Source organism: Pogonomyrmex barbatus, unplaced genomic scaffold, assembly GCF_055798465.1.
Source record: "Pogonomyrmex barbatus isolate J1 unplaced genomic scaffold, ASM5579846v1 scaffold1, whole genome shotgun sequence".
In the NCBI taxonomy this organism is placed as follows: Eukaryota; Metazoa; Arthropoda; class Insecta; order Hymenoptera; family Formicidae; genus Pogonomyrmex; species Pogonomyrmex barbatus.
In genome coordinates this window covers 16,463,110-16,485,172 of record NW_028297098.1, presented here as the reverse complement: position 1 = coordinate 16,485,172, position 22,063 = coordinate 16,463,110, and the positions used below count along the sequence as shown (strand labels likewise).

The following is a 22,063-nucleotide window of genomic DNA, read 5'->3' as shown; positions in this document are numbered from 1 at the left end:
ACTTAAATTATTGTAACATGAGTATAATTGACTGACGTAATAGCAGAAAATAATCGCAGAATAATTTGATAAATAAATGTTTACTATTCAGAATTATACACTATATAGAAATATTTTTTATTATATATTATATATTAATGTTATATATTATTATCTATATATTAATATTTTTTTATCTTATCTGTCCCTTTTTTAAATCCATTATTGATTTAGATTTCCGGAGAATTAGTATTCTTCTTTTTTCTTTTTTTTTTTTTTTTGCTACTGATTCGTAGATCAAATCCGCGCAATCTTTTATCAAAGGCGCGGCGAGAAGCGAAAGAAGTGAAGAAACGCCAGTCCCGATACAGAGCGAAAATGAATATGCCTTTGGAGGATGAAATCCACGCAATCTTTCGGCGGAGGACTAAGAAAGAAAGAAAAAGGGTAAGGAATGGAGGATGAATATTCTTCCGAAGATAAAACCTGCGCGATCTTTTCGCCGAAATAAAAGAAGAAAGCGAGTTTCTGCACAAAGGGAAAATGAATGCCCTTTGAAGCCGCTCGTGCAAATATGGCGAACGTATTTGACAGCGGATCGTATTGCGCGTTATATCGAACGTATTCGATATGACCATCCAGTAATTTTATTATTCAGATTTGAAAAGCATACTCCCGAACTTAAGATTAAATAAAAAATTCTATTAATTAATTTTCTTATAAGAATTAATTAGTTAAACATTTATATAACTCTATACCTTACTTTGGCGCTTTGATGTAAACTTCTTTTACATTATTTAAACAAGGACTAGTTGTTTTTTAACCAGAGTATTTAATACACGACACTTTAATAATAATAATATTAATATTAAAAATAATAACAGGCTTTTTTGTGAGAAAGGCAACGTTAATTTAACGAATTTAGTGTTTACGTTGATTAGCGCATGATGAAGATCCATATTCTAACGCAAAATGTTTTAATGACCGAGAGATCGTAAATCAATTAAAACGCCGCTGGATGTAACTCGCGCGAATACGCTGGTCGGACATAAAATTACCGGTACAATTCTAGAGAGGGTGGGAGAAAGAGATGATGAGAGAGAGAGAGAGAGAGAAGAGGGATGTTACCAGCTACGTGTAGCTTGTTCCGAGTCGGCACGGTAATAACGGGGTTACCGAATTACGGCCGTAGCGGCCGTATGGAATTTCGTCAGAAGGGACCGTGCGAAATCATTTCGATCAGGCAATTACGCCGCACAATGTCCGCTAAACAACCGCGGGTGCGCTATTATTTGCGAGGGTGCGTGGTCTGTTCGTCGCACGCCGCAAACTTTGCGACGAATTTCGTCTACAAACTCCGGGCGATTGCCCTGCAAACTCACAATCATGATTATAGGATGGAAAGCTAGGACGGAAGCTGGACAGATTGTCGCTTCCGGTTTTTCCAAATCACGAACACATTCTAGACAGATTTCCAATAAAGGTTTTCGATAATTGTATAATCATTATATATAAAAATCTTTTTTAGCAAAAAAACTGAGGCATGTAATTAAAAAAATACGGTCGGTCGTACGGTAAATTTTGAATGATACTTTTCAGCTATTTTCTTCCTTCAAATTAATTAAATATTGTATTGACACTATCTTTTATTTGTAGTTTCAATGGATTACTTATGTAATTAGAAGATTTGAATAATAGATAAAAGAAAATTTAATCACGGAATTCGTTGTGCATCTATCAGTCGTAATTAAATTTCACATGACTAGCTTTTCTCCATCATTTCCTTTATTAATTTGTATTACGACAGCATTGAAAATGGGAGATTGATTGATATAATCGATTAAACGCAAACACACACACACACACACACATACATGAATTTATCGGTTTTAACCAGAGGTATTGATAAAGCAGAAGCGCCGTGTATGCGCTGTCGGTCCCTTTTGCAACATCGCTTTATTGTTCAGAGTGGAATAAAGTCAGGTTGTGTACGCGTAAAAGGAAGAATTCGATGAGACTCTCGGCGGGGATCAGCGGAACGGCGAGTTTTTCGATGCGTGTCACGAATTTGCCGTGGTACCCTAAACGCGCATCCCGGCGGTATTGCGCGCACCGTGGGCTGGGTACTTTTATGGGATATTACTCGTCGTGTGCGCAATAAAATTTCTATGGTACCCTAAAAAACAAAAAACGGAAAAAGAGTACCGATTCCGCGTGCGCCAGCCGTCGCTATAGAGGAAGATCCTTGATGTTCCATGCATGACGTGTGCCTCTCGCTGCGGTGAAACGTTTGCTGGCTTTTACATACCGCCGCTGTCGCCGTCACTTCCGCAGCCTTTTATACGAAGGAAAGAATTAATTATTGCGAGACTCGGATGCCTGCGTGTACGCGTACACGTGAACACGTGTACGTGCAGGTGTAATTTACAAACTTATCTGAAAGGACGACGTCACGAGTACGAATCCCTACAATGCATGTTGACTGTGAAGTCTCCGTTGCAATTTTTAATAAAAGTATATAATGAATAAATTTAAATGAAAAATGCAAAATTATCGTGGAAAGTTTAAAAAAAAATGTTAAAAAAAAATGCTTTTTTTTTTAAATATTCACAGAAATTATTTTTTTCAATAGTGAATGAGTAAAGAGATTCGGTATAAATACATATTCGCAATTTTAATAGAAAAAAAATCTTTCTTCACGCTCCCATTCGCGCTGACACGCTTTCTGTTCGTTTTTAAAATTTATTCCACGTGTGCTTCTGGCTTTTAATCAACAGCTGATATCCCATTTGTATTCTTCTTTTTTAACGTAATTTTAAACTTTCGTAAATTTCCACTAAATATAGAAACCGGCGATTAAATAGCGATAACGCCAAATGCATTTAGGATTAAATAACAAGGTACACGAGACGCAGGTGTACCTGCCGTACAGGAAATTCCGCATCGCGCTGGTGGGAGGAGGGGAAGAGTTGTGTACGTGTGCGTATATCTATTGTCGCGGAATATAGGATGCACTTGTAATATAAAATTATTTAAACAATGCGGCGTCGCGCATCGCCAATGTTTCCTCTTCGCCGCTACCGCTGGCGGACCGATATAATTACGGATACACACGATCGAGTGAGCATTCGATATTCCAACAAATTCGCGAAACAGATGTGAATACAAATCGGCGGACGCAACGGCCCGGCAAAAATAAACATATCGCGTGAAATAATGGAGGACAAATGGAGGAGACGCGGTGCGGCGCGGCGCGTCGGCGGCATTAGTAACGCGAGATTGTCGGCGGACGTGTCCGCGATCATCGTTAAATCGGCCTCGTTCGAATCCATTCGTTCTTACGTGCGCGACGTTCCAAGGTACCTATTCGAATGTTTTTATCAGTCCTGAATAACGAATACGATAAAAGCGGGGATCAATACGTTAAAACGCGTTAAGCTCCATGCGCGAGTGCAGGGATGATACGTCTGACAAATGCAAATGTATCAGTTTTCGCACGTTATAATTTCCGGTTTTATAAGATACAAATACAGCACACAGATGATTGCGTATTTGTTTTAACGATAGAGGTGTTGATACATTTTGCTATGTTAATGAGAAAATTATGTTTGGAATAATAGGAATATTAGTGGAGTAACTAATGTAATAATCAGACATTGATCAGCGCGCGAACTACCGATTGACTAAATCCGACTAGTAGCATAATCTGCAATAATAATATCTACATTTTAATGACAATAATAATATAATGGATTATTGTTAAATGTACATGCTGATTCCTAAATAATTATGACAAACTTAACGGGAATATTAAGTCTCGTTAAATTAAATGATTTTTGTATTAAATAACCCGTGTTCGGTGATGCTTCCTTAAGATATTAAACGTCAAATTTAGTCTTATTGAATGCTGTTTGATTTCTGTAAAAATTTGCGTAAAAATATTACTTGATTCTTAATTTAATTTTTTTTTTATTACAATAAATTTTATTACAATTAAATTTATTACAATAAATATTTGAAATATTAGTTTAATCTCATTACGAGCATTGCATCTGGTGTATTGATTAACGCACTCTCTGGAAAATTCCAAAAGTATTATAAATTTATAAAGAATAGACGACTAACTAGGACTTATACAATGATTAAGCTTACATCGCACGACTATCGGGAATAAAGAATGTGCAGTCATCAACACTGTTCGATGGAGTTTAAACACTTAGCCCACCTTACGGCATCACCGGACACGAAATTTAACAAAAATTACTTACTTAACTTAAATTACTTACTTAAAACTTACTTAATAAAAATTGTTCAATTTAACACCTTTAAGATTTAACACCTTTCTAAATTTGTCACAATTGTCCGGAATTATCTTATATTATGATCAAAGTTATATTATTGTATACAAGCTGTATGTATTTTTGTGACACGCTATTTACACGTGTTGTCATTTATCTGCATGCGACATTTCTCTGGCATTTGTCTGGAAACGCATCCCGTGTCTCGACTTTATCGATGCTACTGGAAAAAAAAGGGAGAGAGGATCTACCCAAGGGAGGGTCACAATGGCGATTCAGACACGAAAGCGAAGAATTGTCAGTTCCAGCCATTACGAGTGAAATAATGAACGAGACGGAATCGCCTCTCTTTCGCTCTCTCCCTTCCTCCCTCTCTCCTCCCTTCCTCTCTTTCTTTTTCTGTCGTTAAACGCGTCCGCGTTGCGAGCACATCGTTTTAACGTCGCGTGAGCCGCCCCAATTGTCGAATGCAACAACGTTACATGCATGAGTAATGTAAAATTGTCGAGCGATTCAAAAGCGTTGCTCGCTCTCTCTCTCTCTCTCTCTCTCTCTCTCTCTCTCTCTCTCTCTCTCTCTCTCTCTCTCTCTCTCTCTCTCTCTCTCTCTCTCTCTCTCTCTCTCTCTCTCTCTCTCTCTCTCTCTCTCTCTCTCTCTCTCTCTCTCTCTCTCTCTCTCTCTCTCTCTCTCTCTCTCTCTCTCTCTCTCTCTCTCTCTCTCTCTCTCTCCCCTCTCTCTCTCTTTCTCTCTCTCTTTCTTTCTCCCTCGTTTTCTCTCTCGTTCCCGTGCTGCGCGCCGCCTTAATTGCCGCTTGGTGTTGATTTACGAGCACTGACTCTCCTGACCCGGCAAGTAGGCACGCTTGCTTCTGATGGTATCGGGGTATCGGTATCAGCATTGATGCGGTATGCATGCTTTAATCACCTCGATCGACACCCCTTGAACAACGTGGTAGCACAAGACACTTATTTTTTATCGGTACCAACAGATAATTTTTGCAATATATCGATGCAGCATCGATACGTGACGTATCAAACAATATTTCATCGACATCAAAGTTTTGACAAAGCTAATCTTGCGATATTAAATAAATTCGATAAGTTAATATTCTCTATACACAAAATAATTAATATTTTCGGGGTTAACGGGGTTACCATCTGTCATTAGACGCACGTCAAATTCTAACTCGATATTTGTCATTTGTCAGAAGGTCGCCATATTCTAGCTCGATATTTTGGTCAAGCATGAAAATAACTGGATAAGCTGGATTTTAGCACGCGCATTTCTCTCTCGTGTTCACAAACGATTGCGTCACGCGCGTAAACAGGTGATTTGTATCGCGCGTACGTGATTTATATCCTTGGAACACGAGCAAGCGTTTCCAGCTTCTCGATGTCCATTCATCTATTTTTTTCCGTGAAGAGCATATTTCTAGTAAATTACTTATTAAAAAAAAGACGTCAAAAATGTCAAAATTTAAAATATTTCGAGCGCAAAAATTTCAACGGTATTCTTTGTGATTTTTTTTGTGAACGAAATTCGGCGTTCTGTTACATGGTGAAAGCATTCGAAATATAATCGAAGAAACGTACATTAATATTTGTGAAAGCTGCGTCTAATATCAAGTATCTTCAAGAGAACTGAATTATATATCCGAATATATCGCTATTCGTCTAAGATGTTTCCAAGATGCTTTCTATGCGGCGCATGCGAGAATCCTAGACTGATCAAAAGGCAGTTACCGGAACACAACGTTACTACGAAAAGCTGGAAGATAACGTCCGCGCGTTTCCACAAGTGATAAATATAATCAGCACGATCTTAAGGCCGTATTACAGTAATACGGTCTCGAGTACGGTTTACGACTTTTCGAAAGAGCCGTGACTCGTGCCAATGCTATATAACTCCGAGATACTCGTTTGCCCTTCGTGTTCCCATTTCCCCGGTTTTCCTGGCTTCTGCAAACGCCAGGAGGACGCGAAGTGGCCGTTCAATTCCCGAAGATCACTGTGCGTCATTGCGCTTGTAAGTCAACTTGGCCTTACAATTCCCTCGTGAATTACAAGTGATGTATAATATCTGTGCCGCGACATGCGATTCTAGAAACCATTGAAAAAGATTCGCGAAGTCGCAATCTAATTTGCCAAGTAATATTCTTAAATAATCTTGAATATAAACGATGTTGAACAAAGTTGCGTAAAACTCTCGCTTCGAGTTGTCGTAAAAAATCTTTGAAAAGAAGATTTGCAAACTCATTACTCTCTTGTAAAGATCCAACTCGCTTTTGATTGTTGTGAAACTTGGAACAGATTTCTCTTTCATCAGCAACAATCTAAAAAGATTTTCTATGACGCGAAAGTTAATTATCCAATAAAACTAGCATAAAACTAGCATGAAACTAGCATAAATCGCAAATATCACCAAGATATCTGTATCGACTATTTGAGATGATCATTTTAAACTTACATAAATTTATATAAATTGTTATAATAATTTTTTTATAAAAATAATAAATTTTTTTCTTTTTAAAGAGAAGATAGAGAAATATTAAATTTAGGGAAGAAAGCAGATCAATCCCTCCAGGTTAGAATGAGAATCTTTACGGAAATGCGTCGTTCTATAAGAAAGAAGCTTATACGGCAAATTAGAGAACGATCGAAGGGTCGACAAAAATCCTTCTTGGATTTTTCTTTATCTCAAGTGAAATCTACCAAATTTCCAAACAATCAGAGACCGTAACTTTTGGGAACTTATCCCCCTCGATTCTTATTTGAATTTCAGATTTGGCCTAACTCTCCCTGCTAAATTGGGGTAATATTCTGAACATAATCAGCGCGCTATTTTATTCAATTTTGCAGAGAAGAGATGGGACAAACGTAAAATCGTGCAACAATTTTCCTCTCTCAGATTCGCCGGCTAACTCATATTTCGTCGTTGAAAAAGAAACGAGTTTCGACGCGCGATGGTGACCCAGCTAACTCAGGGAAAGCCGTAACGTACGAGGAGATTGAATGGATGTATCGCGAGATATGAGACCAGTGCGCCTTAACGTCGCTCTCGCCGTTCCTTTCGCTCTCTCCTACCGTGCTCTTCTTCGCTTCTCCTTCTACCGCGAAGTACGAAAGTACTTTGGACCCATAATCAAATTCGACTCCAAACTACCCCCATTCACGGGGGGTAGAGCTCGCGCGATAACTCGCAGGCGTTACTTAAGCGCACTGTACCGGATGGCGCGCGCGCGCGCGCGCGCGCATTTTCAAGCTTCCACACATACATCAAACTTGCTCATCTAATCTAACACGCACGCACGTACAGAACATAGACACACGTACGCACACCGCAAAAGCCATGAGGGTAGTATGTACTTAGGAGCGCAAGCTGGCACGTAAGGGCAGCGGTAGTCAAAGTTTCGGCAGTTTGTAAGGAGGTAAGGTACCATGTCTCCCTCCCCCTTCCCCCCCCCTCTTGCTCCTCTTTTCCTCTCCCTTTCCTTTCTCCCGTGTCCACCCTCCTTCCCATCCCTCAGACTCTCTTCTGCGCTTCTTCTTCGGTTACGGCTGAGGGATAACGTAGTGCGGCTCCGTCGTCGAGTTAACTCGACACCCCGAACTCTCCCCCACCGTTCACCCACACGATTCCGTTTCTCTCCCTCAGACATTTCTCCCGCGCTTCTCTATCTCGCGTTACCGGCCTCACCTTGTCTACTTTATTGCCATGTTGTTCTCGTTCTTACTCTTTCCCACGAACGAATAACCCTTTCGACGAACTCCACTTCCGACGATTCTCCTCTTCCTCTCTGCCACCGCCCCGCCGCCCCCTCACGATATTTCCGCCGTTGCTCACCCACGGCTCTTCCGGCCGGATTTATTCGAGAGGCAAAATGTGCTCAGGACTCTTATTCTTTGCGGAAACGAGCGAGCGAGAGAGCGACAGAGAAACAAAGAAGGAAAGAGAAAAGGGGACTCTTTTTCTTGGAGGCAGAAACGAGGACTGTGCGGATGCTACGAGTGCTTCGGCGCACCTGCTCGCCCGTAAGGGATGTAATGGTCGACGAAGGTGTACGAAGAAGCTAACGGGAAGAAAAAAAAAAGGAGAACCACTTCGCAGAAAACGAGAAAGTGCGGCGTCGCGTAACAACCCGATAGCCAAGAGGATGGCCAGATGAAATAATTGGATACACTCTGTATCGTTAATTTATTTCTGCAGAATGAGTCCCGGCGCGTTGCAGTTTACAATCCTTTACGCTACTAATAATACATCCCCTTTTTTATCTGACTCTCTGGAACCGGAAGATACTCTTTTAAATGTCTGATGACAATGAACTTTTCTACTTTGGTACAGAACGTTCTCACCTATATTTTATCCGTGGACCTATTCTCGGTGAACTTTTTTTATACACACATGGGAAATTTTTGCCTGAAAAACATTTTAATTTTTCAAAAGATCTGCCTCCAAAATGTTCCCCGATAAATCCTGAACACACATGAGGAGTCGTATTGATCGTAACATCATGAATGTTACAACTTCTGCCGCAAGTCCAATTAATCTCTCTCTCACGCGAAATGCCCGCATATTTAAACAAATCGAGAGAAAATCGTTCGTTGTCGATTTACCCTGCTCATTATTACATCGGTTTGACGAACTATTTTGTAAGTTGGCGGAAAATGTAAATATTTCAATCCGTGAATTGCTCTTCCCAGCCAAACATTTGCTTTTTGCCGAACGTTCTACCATTAATTAATTCCTTTCATTATCGGAACTGCATGCGCTCTATTATTTTAGCTACTGTGCGAAGCGAACATCATTGTAACGTAAAATTGCAACGTTAAAATCAATCCCGCTTTGTCACAGGACGATCTGTATTTTCAACCAGTCATATCATCCCTATCGTATTTGTTTCATAATGTATTTCGCATTGTGATTTAGGCATCACGTAAAATAACGATGTCATATTTTTATGCGAATTATTCATCTGATATACTTATTCATACAAATTTTTTTATTTAAAAAATTTAACAGTATATTTAATTTTATTGTGATTGTACTTCAGGAAAGTCGTTATATTTTTGCCTGATTGACCAATTTATTAATATTAAATTTGTTAAAATAAACTCCAGTATTTTTATCAACGGTAAGAAAAGATAACAAAGATGGTTTATAGAAAAGCGGCCTCGACTATCTATCGCAATTTCAGCCCCTTTGTGCTCGTAAATCTGCAACACGAAGTAATTAACGCGTTATGGATCCGTATGGCCCGTATGGCATCATCGACAAAATGATGTTAGCGGCGCTTTCAAACTGTCCGATAATTCGGTATTCTCCCCGCTCATATAATATCACATTCGAATAATTGCACCGTATTTTCTAAAACAATGCGGACTCGCCATAGTGCGTACAATGGCATGACGCACATCTGATCCATTTCAATATTCGCATTGTTGGCATGTGGAACATTGAAACGCATATCCGGTTAGAATCACTATACAATTAGAAAAGTAATCCATATTATCCTCTTTTGAGTTAAATACAAAAGTCATACTCTCGAATAAAGAAAGAGATTAAATTATTTTTACAATAACTGAACGCTAAAGAGATATTTTATACGCTTAACATTCAGAAAAACTTTCAATTACAATTACGTAATTTAAGTCTCGGTTTGAATATTTGCTTAAGTTAAAAATATCAGATTTCAGACAGTCAACCAAATACAATTATATAATTAAAAAAGTATTTATAAAAAAAAAGTTTTCTGACAACAGTAATTAAATTTTAATAGATAATTAAATTAACGAAATTAATATTATAACATTCCTTTCCCATTTTTTTCTTTCCCATTTGTATTTTTTTTTAATTCGTTACTTCTGGAAGAAATATATTTCAAAGTCTTCTTTCTTCTCGTAAGAAATTCGAACGAAGAAATACAAGCCGCAAAAGATTATAACTTGGAGGATCGTGTTTCGGAGACTGAACGCACTGAGTACTCGTGGATAAATTTATGTCTGCAAATGGTATTATAATGAAACTGGAATCGCGCGTATATCTTAACTTCAGCAGGTCCTTAGCTGGAGGTCCAAGGCGACGGCTCGTAAATCCGACGACATCGTGATTACACTGACGTTAAGGAATGTCGTACGGCGCGAAAACGCGCAGCCGGGCGCAACAGTTTCATATCCACTCTGATTTATTAAGCCGACTTTATTACGCACGGCGGAATTATCCGCATGTACATACAGACACATCGTGATCTGTTATCGCGCAACAAAAACAGTTCGCTTATCTGTCGTATATTTTTGTCGACATTGCGGCGCATTAAACATGTACATTTCATTATCATGACAACAACTGTTGTTTAACTTGCACATTTCGAATTGTATTTTGCTTGAATTGTAATTTTGCTAAAAAAAGTAATTTTGCTGAAGCATCTAAAAACCAGATACAGATCTAAAAATAAATTTCTCGCGTTGTCAAAATAATCATGCAGAAAGTTCAAATTGATTGCTCAAATAGAAAAAAATCTTTTCAATATTGTCATACCTAAGCGTCCTACATAATTATCTTTAGAATGTAACAAAATTATTTTCAAATTTATATATGATCAAATTTTTAAATATCTTGGTAAAACTGCTTTTTTCATATAAAAAATAATGATTTTGATAAAATTGCGGCTTTGTTTAGAGTACACAGTCCAAAAATTATACAAAGAAGTTTATGATATATTTGTCTACTGTAATAAAGTTATTAAGTATAATTAACGAAGAAAAGAGTTAATTAATTTTTCCATAAACGGATTGCAAGAAGACGAAAGGAAAACATTTTCTTGTAAATTTACGGTTACTGATTATTTCCGTGGTAATTAGCGTCTCATGAATTTTTGCATAATGCGCATCAGCGTCGCTTCGTTTTATCAAATTAAACGCGCTATATTTCATAATAATTTTACGTAACGAAAATCCACAAGAATCATAAAAAACAATGGCCACTGGCAAATCATGACATATCGGAAATGAAAATCGTGCAGACAAGTCACGTATTAATTTCGTAATTGTTTACAATTACTACGTTCCATATAACCGATGTCTATCTACATCTGTGTTCTACACAGATGTAGATAGACGGATATGCATGCAATCTGAGAGAAATCATATTTAATCATATAAGGAAATCTCATAAAACCTTAATAAAACAAAAGGAGTATTACAGCATGGTACTGAGTATAACTTTCGACTCTCGCCTCATTAATCGCAGTACAACCAGAGTTAAGTTTTTGTTGAAACAAAGTTTCCGTTAGGGTTTCAGTTTTTCTCTACCTCCTTACAACACAACTAAGCATTTAGTAATGAATTCCTGTGTAAAGCCCACAAACGTAATTTCCATTAAATTGGAAACGTCAAGCGAGTTTAATAGCCATCTTTTACACGTACATGCGTTCAACGATGTGTTTAGCTCTCCAACATTTTCTCGCAGCATATACAGCAGGAATAGAAAAGTACAGTAACTTTCAAATTGCAGGGTTCTTGAAGCCGCCCATTATTACCGTTGGAGTAGTACGTAGCTTTAAACGCTATGCATGCGTTATAATTATAACGCTGTCATTCTTCGACGCGCTTCGCGAATGCAAATCTCCCTTTAAAGAGGGAAAACAGAAGCCGTACGCGCGCACTTCTGTAAGTCGGGGCCTCGAAAAGAAGCCGGTGCCAGCGGCGATTACGATGATACCAACCAGCGCTATTATAGTCACGCAGACAAACGGGCGAAAGTTTTACAGCAGAAAATACAGCCACAGGTACTGAGGTTTTAAAATTGCATAAATTTTCTTCCCGCATCCGATTTTGTATGTTGTGGCATATTTAGCAGAATGTCGCTCGAGCGGGATATTACGTGTTTAAATTTAAAAATGTTGGGTGAAATATGAAAATGAAATAAAGCAGCGTGAAATCTCATGCATGAAACTATCCATTAAACGAAACCCGGTAATTAAATAAAAATACTCATTTTTTGTTAATTAAGATATCAAAGCTCGAACATTTCTGAATTATAAGTAATCCCGGAGAATTATAATTAATTTAACTGCATAATTAACATATCAGAATTAATAAAAGCATTATGTGTGCGTATCGTAACATGTTTAATTCGTGAGTAAACTTTACCTTCTTTGAATTTTAATCTGAATGTTATTTGAAACCAGATCTTACGCACAAAAAACCGCCAATGTAAGAACTGCCATCGTAAGAATTCTGAAGAAGCCGGATACGTCAAATAAACGAAGATATACAATTCCTTCGTTTTATCCTGGGGGACGCGTCGACCCCTTCGTTCCTCCATCCTCCACGCATTCTTGAGCATACCATGGAGGGTAGTTACAGTTCGCGGTTGCCTCGATAACGAAAACGCGTGCGGTTAACAAGTTGACCGTACTTAGCCAAGAAAGAGAGAGAGAGAGAGAGAGAGAGAGAGAGAGAGAGAGTGAGATAAACGAGGAGGGTGAAGGAGGACAACGTTGAATAATGTAAAATTTCATTTCAGCACGCCTCCGCGTCGTCATCGACGGCGTGCCGTTGATTCGATGTTTCGTGAAACATTTAATGCTCGTGGAATTTCCCATGCGATTTCCTCGTGCCGGATACGCGTGCACGGGCCACGGTGTGCTCGCTCTCGCTCGTTCGCTCGCTCTCATCCCGCGCGTCCGTCGATCGACGAAGGCGAAGGGAATTAAGAGGGAACTACAGAACATGTTGCCCCCATCCGGGGAACACGTCCGCTCTTTCCGCGATTCGTGCCTCGAATTTGCGACGACGAGAGCGACGGCGTGTCGAAAGGGAGAAAAAAATACTGCCTGCCGGAGGGTTACGCCAAGAGCGCTGGACGATACTGGATACGTTGTACCCCGTTCACCAACCCCCGTCCCTCTTTCGCCTCCCAACATAATATTGTCTACTCTCTCAGAGAAGGAGGGAGAAGGAGAACGAGTGGTATATAATGTCAAATAAAGAGAAAGAGGACCAGGGGGATTGAAAGCTGATGGAAAGAACGGAAAAGGGGAAGAAGGGGGCTAGAAGGGGAGTTGGGAACGCCAGTGAGCCACGCTGGGATTTAACGAGGCGCCTCGGCTGCGCGTTGCAACGACGATGCACTTGCCGGATATCCGGTGCGTCCGGACGGCTCGTGAGATATTCAACGGAGCGAATATCCGGACAGATTATGCGATTCTCCTTTTTTCGTGACAATCCTTTGCCATCCTCCATGCCACCCTCTGCACCGTGACATCGCGAGTGAGAAATTTTAACGCAACCGATATATATCGGCGGCACAGTAGTTTACAGTAATAGATAATTCTGCACCGAAAATACATTGGCGAAATTCCAGGCAGTCCGCCGATGTGTTTACGAAATGCGCTTAGAGAATGCGCTTAATTTCAGATTTGTTTCTAATGAAATGATTACTGCCGATAAATTAAATTTGTTAATCTTTTTGTGATACTTTTTGCGATTCTCTATTTTGTCACTAATTAAAAAAAAACCTAATGATGAAACGGCTGGCGAATTTAATTCGCTAACGTGAAATTTCATAAAAAAATTTAAAATATAATTATATTAAATTTAAATATAATTTTAATAAATGTATAATATTTTTTAAATATATTAAAATATTATTAATATATAAATATTTAAAGATTTAAATATAATGTATTTAAATATAATGTATTTATTTAAATACAATTATGTTAAGATGGAAAACATTTGTCAAGAATAATAGAAATTAAGAATAGTGTACCTGGTATTGTTGAAAGCTTCATTCAAAGCATGTCTCAATGACTCTTCGGTTAAATCAGAATACGGGAGCATCAATGCGGCACCTCTAGTCTTCGCTGCAGCAGCATTGTAGTACTGATCACCGAACACCGGCACCAAGACCATTGGTAAACCTACGTAAGTAGCCTCCGTGAGACCAAGAAGACCACCGTGACCCAAGAAACACTTGACATTCGGATGATCTAAAAATATAGCAAAATAATAATTAACAATAAAAACTTAATTAACAACTTAGACATTAAGAAGGAGAAACAAGTCAATCAGAAAAGATTCGAAAATAAAAGTACTATCTTAAAAAACTATATATATATATATATATATATATAGATATTTTTTTTAATAAAAATTATTTAATAAATAACAAATGGAAGAGAGGGAAATTAATTTATTTAGTTTATTGCCTAAAATCAATTGGACTGTTGTTCTAGTCAATAGCGATATTGTTGGTATTCCTGGGAGTTGCGCGATAGCCTTTTCGGCAACCGTTGCAAACAACGGTTCAATTTACAAAGCTGGTAGCGGCCGTACGCTGGAAATATTCAAATCGCAATTTGCACTAAAAATGTCAGGGTCACAGAGAGCTCGCGTACGTAACGCACGTAACGGGCCGTTACAAATGACTCTGGCCCTAAATGGAATTGCCAAGAGCACGTAATCTTCCGCGTGCGCGCGTGCGGCAGCACTTAATTGATTAATTACGCATACATTCGCGCTCGCACGCGCGCTTATAACGAAGAATCTATAATTTACAACGCAATTAACAGGCGAATTACGGATTCGACTCGGTAATTCGTAATTGATCGTGACGCAAATTACGAGTTTAATTCATTAACAACCGCGTATTGCGCCGATAATAGTCGCGGCTCGAACATCCGAGGTGTCGAGACGGATAAAGGATATTCCCTCGCGATGCGCTATATTCTCTAAATTAGTATAAAATACGCAGAGAAGAGATGCACAATTAGCGTTTTCAACAACAAAATGATGTAATTTTCTTTAATATATTTATGTATTATACATATTAGAAAAAATTATACCTCTATGAATATATAAGAATACTTAAGTTATGTACAGAATATGTATAATTATAATTTTTAAATATTTATTTATAAATTTGAATAATATAGTACATCTGATATATATATATATATATATGGATATTTGTTAATTTAATTTTTCTTATTTATTCTTTAATTCTTCATGTTTCACGTATACTATACACGCTAGAATTTTATTTACGATTAATGCAGCTCCGTTCGTTAATTAACGCAAAAGAAGCAACGTTTTCTACCGAGTTCAGAGGCCTTAATTAGCCTTCGCCGATATTAAATTCCGAGATTTTTTCGATCATGATTTATTAACGCTTCCATCAAAACTCCGTGTAAAGTCAAAGTACATACAATACCTTTTTGCTGGCATGATTAATATAGTAAATAGATACCGTAGCATCTTTCTTCTGCAATTTCTTTTTCTTTTTCTTGCTTTTGTATAAAGACATATATAGATGTTATCTTGCAGTCAATGTCGAATATTCGTAGCGGGAATTTTCCATAACCGCTGATATTCGTGATAAAAGTCGCTCGCCCTCCTTCGTGGCTGTCTGTATTTCCTCTTTCCGTATAAGAGCCGGCAGCACGTCTCCGGCGTCGATCCTAATGTCAAATTCCATTACCACCAACATTCGCCTACCGTTACGCGGGGAGTAAAAGGTTCATGGGATGTACGCGGATATTTGCGGGGGTTTACATTACATCCGCACGAGGCATATACACGCGCGCGCGCGAATATATATCCACGCATCATGTCGCGAGGATGTGCTTCTTTTGACGACGAATGCCGCCGCATCTCGAGGTTTCGCACTCTCGATGCAGCCTCCGTATCATCTTCCAGTGCACGTCGATACGTGACAAGGGATATCTATCGGCGCGGAATTTTTGTGACGCGCGCAGAGAGAGAGAGAGAGAGAGAGAGAGAGAGAGAGAGAAATCTGCCGGCGAAAAATCGGGGAAGTAGAGAGAGATCTTCCATCGTAAGATTCGCGCTCCGAGATTTTCGCCGCCGTGTGGTAAATCACGCGCGATATGAAATCCCCCGTGCACCTCTGTGCGCCACGTTGCACGCGAATAGATGTTATTTGCCACTATGCGACGCGCGATAAAGGATAACATTAGCAGGAATCGAACAGCTCCCGCATAGGGATCTTGATATTGTGCCAAAAAAAAAAAGATAGACGAAAAACGTTTACTTGGAAATATCGATTACGCATTATATCGATATATCTTTATTTAATGACTTTCGAAACTGTATCAAAAAATTTGAGGTGATGTCCCATCATTCCGTGAAAGATGAACAGAGAACTTTCGCACTCATAAAAAAAAGTGCTTTTTAACGCGATCGATATTGCAATTAAGACGCGAGTAAAAGGTGATTCTTCTCGTCCAAGAATTTTGTTCTTCCCCAGATGTAATGCACCTAACTTTATAGTGTTGCATAAAAGATTGAAAAAAAAAGAAATTGCGAGCACGATCTCGAAGGGTTCGTGAAAAAAAGGAAGGAGAGAAAAGAATACGGAAAGTACGGAAGTAGCTTCGAGCAAGCGGGAGGCGAGTAAGAGGAAGAGAAGCGGGCGGAAAGAGAAGAGATCAAGGTACAGCAGTCACGAAGTGAGATAATAAAATTAAAGCGATCGATCGTAACGTCTGACCAACTTACGACCTAGTTTCAGCAAGATTACTTGAAATACGAGGGACGCACTTGACTCTATGAACGAGGAGAGGGGAAATTTAGGTCTGTTATTATATCATTATAATATTACTATACATATGTTGTTATATAGTGTAACAGAAATATTAACAAGAGACAAGTAGATATTATTTTAATTATAGAGATACAACTATAATTCGGCTATTACAATTATAATAACATTAAAATATAATGTACGTGTGCAATAAATTAGGACTTAATAGAATATTAGGACTGGATTGTAATAATAAGAGATTCTGTGTAGTGACATGAATTTGAAAGGTGCCAGATCATTTTGTCGAGAGATTTCATCGATATTCATAAGCATGATGAATTGTGTCAACAATATTATTATGTTATTAAATACACCTGCGTAAACGCAGTAATAAACGCGGATTCGACGTGAACTGTTTGACACTCGTCGCAAATGTCGCGAACAGCAGCGGCGGTTTTTCGAATGAAGGAAAAAAATATTCCAAATGATTCTCTTTACTTATCAATCTTCCTCCCTAAAAGCAGAAGGAGCTAGGCCCTTCTGCTTTTCTTGAATCCGCTCATATCGAATATTCGTAAGTATACGCGGAAAGTATACGCGGAAGCTCAGTGAGGAGACGGCGAAATCTCTTCTCCGTTGGCGAAATCACTGTTTACGCTCGAACGTGTACGGAAATACGCATCGCATCGAAATCGAAGACGCGATGAGCGATCCTGCCCGAGTTCGTTTCAGGCCCGCCTCAGGATACGCGAGCAACTTTCCACGATGTGGATGTAGAGCACACTCGCGAGGAGAAAATACTGATGATAAGATTAGAAATCGCGTATACGGGAATCTCAATTGCGAATCTCTTTTGGTATGTTTACCCTCGGTCTGCGAATTTTCGGGTAAAAAATAAGGGAGATAAGAGAGGATACTTCTCACTAGCGAACTAAAGGCAAGTGCAAAAACGAAATGGGAACAAAGAATAGTTGGCATACAGAGAGAGAAATGAGAGAGAGAGAGAGAGAGAGAGAGAGAGAGAGAGAGAGAGAGAGTAAAATAATCTAGTCGTTAATCCGAAAGTACATATGAGTTTCGCAGTTATAATTCTGGAGCTTAATAAAGGTAAGCTCATTTTTCATCTCGAGGAATATATATTGCGGAGATATAATTTTATAACTCGTACGTACAAAGTAAGATACGAACAGCATAAAAATATATAAAAGTGTAGTGATAAAAAATTTCTTAATCTCATAAACTTCTACTCTGTCTGTTAAAAGAAAATTCTTTTCAAATGCCTATATCAAATTTTAAGTCATCTAAACTGAATCCGCGAGCTATCCAAGTTGAATATTTCAACTTGGATCAATATATTACGCAAGCATAATGAAATAGAGTAATAATGAGACACAAAAACATAATCAAAATAATTCAGTTACTACGTGTACAGTACAATGGAATCAAGAATCTCAGCTATATATTTAAAATGAATGATAAGTGAAAATCGTCTTATGTAAATTATAGCGTGATAAGGAGTAATCATAATATGTTTGCAATTATGTAATTATCGAGCAAAAGATAGCTAATTCTATTTATTACATGAAGCTTCTGAAAAAAAATTCTCTTCAGAAGAAATATTTAAAAGTCATGTTAGAGCATTTATCTTGTCCACACACAATGTACATGCATATGAGTGCGTGCGCGCGTGTGTATATGTGTGTATGTGTGAAACTGTTGAACTATAATTTAAAATTCTTAATCGCTATGGTCATATTAGAATCGTGACATCATAAACAAAAAATAATAATTGAAATTTATTGCACGTTTTGTAAATAAAGAGATATTTGAAGAAAGTAACATTTGAGGTGGCTTTAAGACACTTATGAAAATAAACAGCTATCATTCTTTTAACAGTCAATAAATAATCATAAAAAGCAGTGAAATGAAGTTTATTTAGGTAAAAAAAACGTACGGTTTGACAGTTGTTGAAAAAAGTGAAAAATATGCTTTTACATATAAAATTCAAAGGTAATTTTAGTTTTTGTCCATTTTAACGAATTTAAGTGAGTAAGACAAGTCACATCTGCATTATTTAAGCATAACGAAATAACGTACAATAAAAAATTCTGTTGTCAGCACGTTATCACTTTTCATGCCTGTTAATTTATCTTTTTGTCATAGTAAGAAGCTGAATAATAGAATTTTTGCTGCTCACTGTTGATTCTGTCCATTTTTATAAGTATCTTAAAGCAATTTCAAGTGTTGTTTTATCTAAATATTTCTTTATTTGCAAATGGCGTGCAAGAAATCTCTTTTCTCTATTATGACATCACGATTCAATATAACCGCAATGATCAATCAAGAGCCTTAAGAACTCCCCATGTAGTTTGAAATTTTAAGACAAAGTGCATTAGATATAGAAAAAAAACTTTACTTTATTTGTCTTTATTGTAGAAAAAGAAAAAATAATGTATAGAATAATTCAGCTCTATTAAAAAAAAAAGAATGTTTTATAATATATTATTATTATATAAAATTAATTTCTTTAATATTTAATTATTTATCGAATTCATATTATTATATTTTCCAGAATATTTGTTACTTTCTAAAATGTAAATAATTTCTAGAATGTTTGTATATTTTAAAATATAGAATTTAAATAATAATATTAAAGAAATATCAGACACGGTAAAAACAGTTGTTTTATTTAAAAAAGGAAAAATTTAAATTATCTCAATAATATTCTCAAAGAAATTGATATATGCTAGTCGACGTAGCTCAAAGCAAGTCACAGATCGCTTCGTCCACTACGAACGATGATGGACCATCGTGAAACAAAAAAGAGAAATGACATTGTGGCAAATGTGAAAGAAAGAGAGACAGAGAGAGAAAGAGAGGGAGGGAGAGGGTGAGAGAAGGGGGGGGGGTGACGAGAATGAGGGTGGTTCTCGGCGTAGTCGGGAAGGTTTAACGGTGATTTATGTTGCCGTCGGGTCGTTAGCGAGTTGCCTAATTAAAGTCGTTTCACTCGACAGAGGCCGAGCTGCAAAACTGCTTACGCGAAAATTCTCGCGGCAGTCTCCTCGCCTTCTGCTCTGTTCTACGTCGGCTTTCGTCCCCTTTCTCGCCCATGCCCGAGGGACGCATAGTAGGCGCACTGTCCGCCCAGGCAAATGATCCGGGCACTAAAACTGCCGAAGTATTCGAGACACGTTACCTAGTGGATAAATTTACACGACGGCCGAAAGGTGATTCCCATCGAGAAAGAGGCTGGTTGAAAATGAGTCGGCAAAAAGTTCCTAATTGAGGCGAATTGGAACAAACGAGAGTTAGAAACTCATTGATGGCGTGACAAGAGACATCATCTTGTGATAACTTATTGATTAACTCTTTACATTAATAGAGCTTCTTTTTTATTTTAAATTAAATTATATTGTTTATTTAACAAAGTATAAAATAATTCGATAGTGTTACTCTTATATTCGTATAGAATACATATACAGTATTTATGAAACTGGGAAATGTAATTTGATAAATGGACAAAACATATGCCATGATAAAATAATTATTTGATCTGTAATTTTCCCTATTGTTATATTTAATTAATAGATAAGATAAATACGTGCAATATAACATACATAGAGTATAATAAAAATGTAATTCTAATTAACTATTATTTTATCGAAGAAAGATATTTCTATGATACAAATCGTTTTTTATTAATTACTGACTAATCTAAAATAATAAATGAAAAAAATTATGACGTGCATCAATTATTATTATATAAGTAATATTGTATAATACAAAATATATACATGCAATACTTTTCTCTCTTTTCTATTTTTTTCATTCCCTCTTTTGTTTTTTAACAAAAAATTAAAAACAGTGAAATAATAATCTTATGCTATCTTGCTTAATTATAAAGCGCTCGTTTCCTCTTTTACAAATAAAAATTGTGTATAAATATTTATATTACTGATAACTTCGCGAATTTTCAACGTCGATTTCGTTACCAATTAACCCAACATTCATCTGTGTATCGCTATTCGCCAGATTGGCGGAAATCGTTTCCAGGAGCACCAAAAGCTCCTCAAATATGCCGGGGCCGCTTTCTGGTTTGGCCGTTCAAAACTATTTGACGCTCACCCCCGCGTGGCCCGGGTTGAATAGCACATACCGTAGCTACCGTACGGTTTCAGGGATTCGAAAGCCGCTTTCGATGTTTCGCGCACGCGGACCGATTCCGCCGCGATTCGGTGCGATTAGTTTGACCGCGCGCGCGCGCGCGCGCGCGCGCGTGCTGGCCGGGGAATCCCGGCTCTTGCCGGAAGTATTTCAATTTCTCGCGGTCATGGACGATAGACATGTCTATTCAATATCGACAGTTCAAATTATCCACTATTCCATAGAAATAATCATAATACAGATTTTCATTGTTCTTTATAAGTTCGTAATTTAATGGTTGGTCTGTTGCATTTAGACTTTTAATCCTCTCTATACAAATTCAACTAATTTAAAACTAATTTAAAAACATTCTATAACTATTAAAAATTTTATATAACTTTCTTTTCCTTTTTCTATTTCTGTCATGTATATAATGACTTAATTTAGATAATTAACGACATTAATTTAAATAAAAATACAGAAGAAAAGAGATCGTCAGAGATAGATAGAGAGAAAGAGAGAGACAGAGAGAAAAAAAAGAGAAAAGAAAAAATATATGTATAATTATGTATAATTTTTAGTATCAAAAAGAATATATAAATTTGCAAGACGCAATTATAATTGTAACATATTTCATAGAATAATTTCATTGGAATTATTTTATATTATTTTAATTTCAATATTAATTTAATTTCAATTTCAATAATATCAGAATTATTTTATATTATAATATCGACAATATCGGTATTTTATCATAAATTTACTAAATTACTTTCAAAAAATGCGCTTATACAGTATGCGCATTATAGTATCTAAATTTCTTCTATATACTTATGAACGAAATTTTATATATAAATTTTATATATAAGAATATAAGAATTTATTTTAGAAATTTAATAATTCTTTTTCAATATCTTATTATCGTAAAATAACATAGATCTAGTTCTATACAATGTAAATAAATATCTTGGAAAAGTTTAGTTTGATCTATTGAATAGTAAACAGAAAAATATACTTAAATCTCTCTTTATATTTTTATTGTTACATTTATCAACATCAGCATTAATCAACAACAACAATTTCTTAAATTCAGT

At 37.2% G+C, this 22,063-nt stretch overlaps 1 protein-coding gene across 2 annotated transcripts in view; it reads right to left on the bottom strand.

Annotated features, from left to right (window-relative positions):
- Positions 1–22,063, bottom strand: part of LOC105432303 (UDP-glycosyltransferase UGT5) — a 70,763-nt gene that overhangs the window by 41,350 nt on the left and 7,350 nt on the right. For both annotated transcript variants that reach the window (XM_089084004.1, XM_011647048.3), the window contains exon 2: positions 14,049–14,268. In XM_089084004.1, coding sequence (XP_088940130.1) covers positions 14,049–14,268 — 220 coding nt within the window. The remainder of the gene's footprint in view (positions 1–14,048; positions 14,269–22,063) is intronic.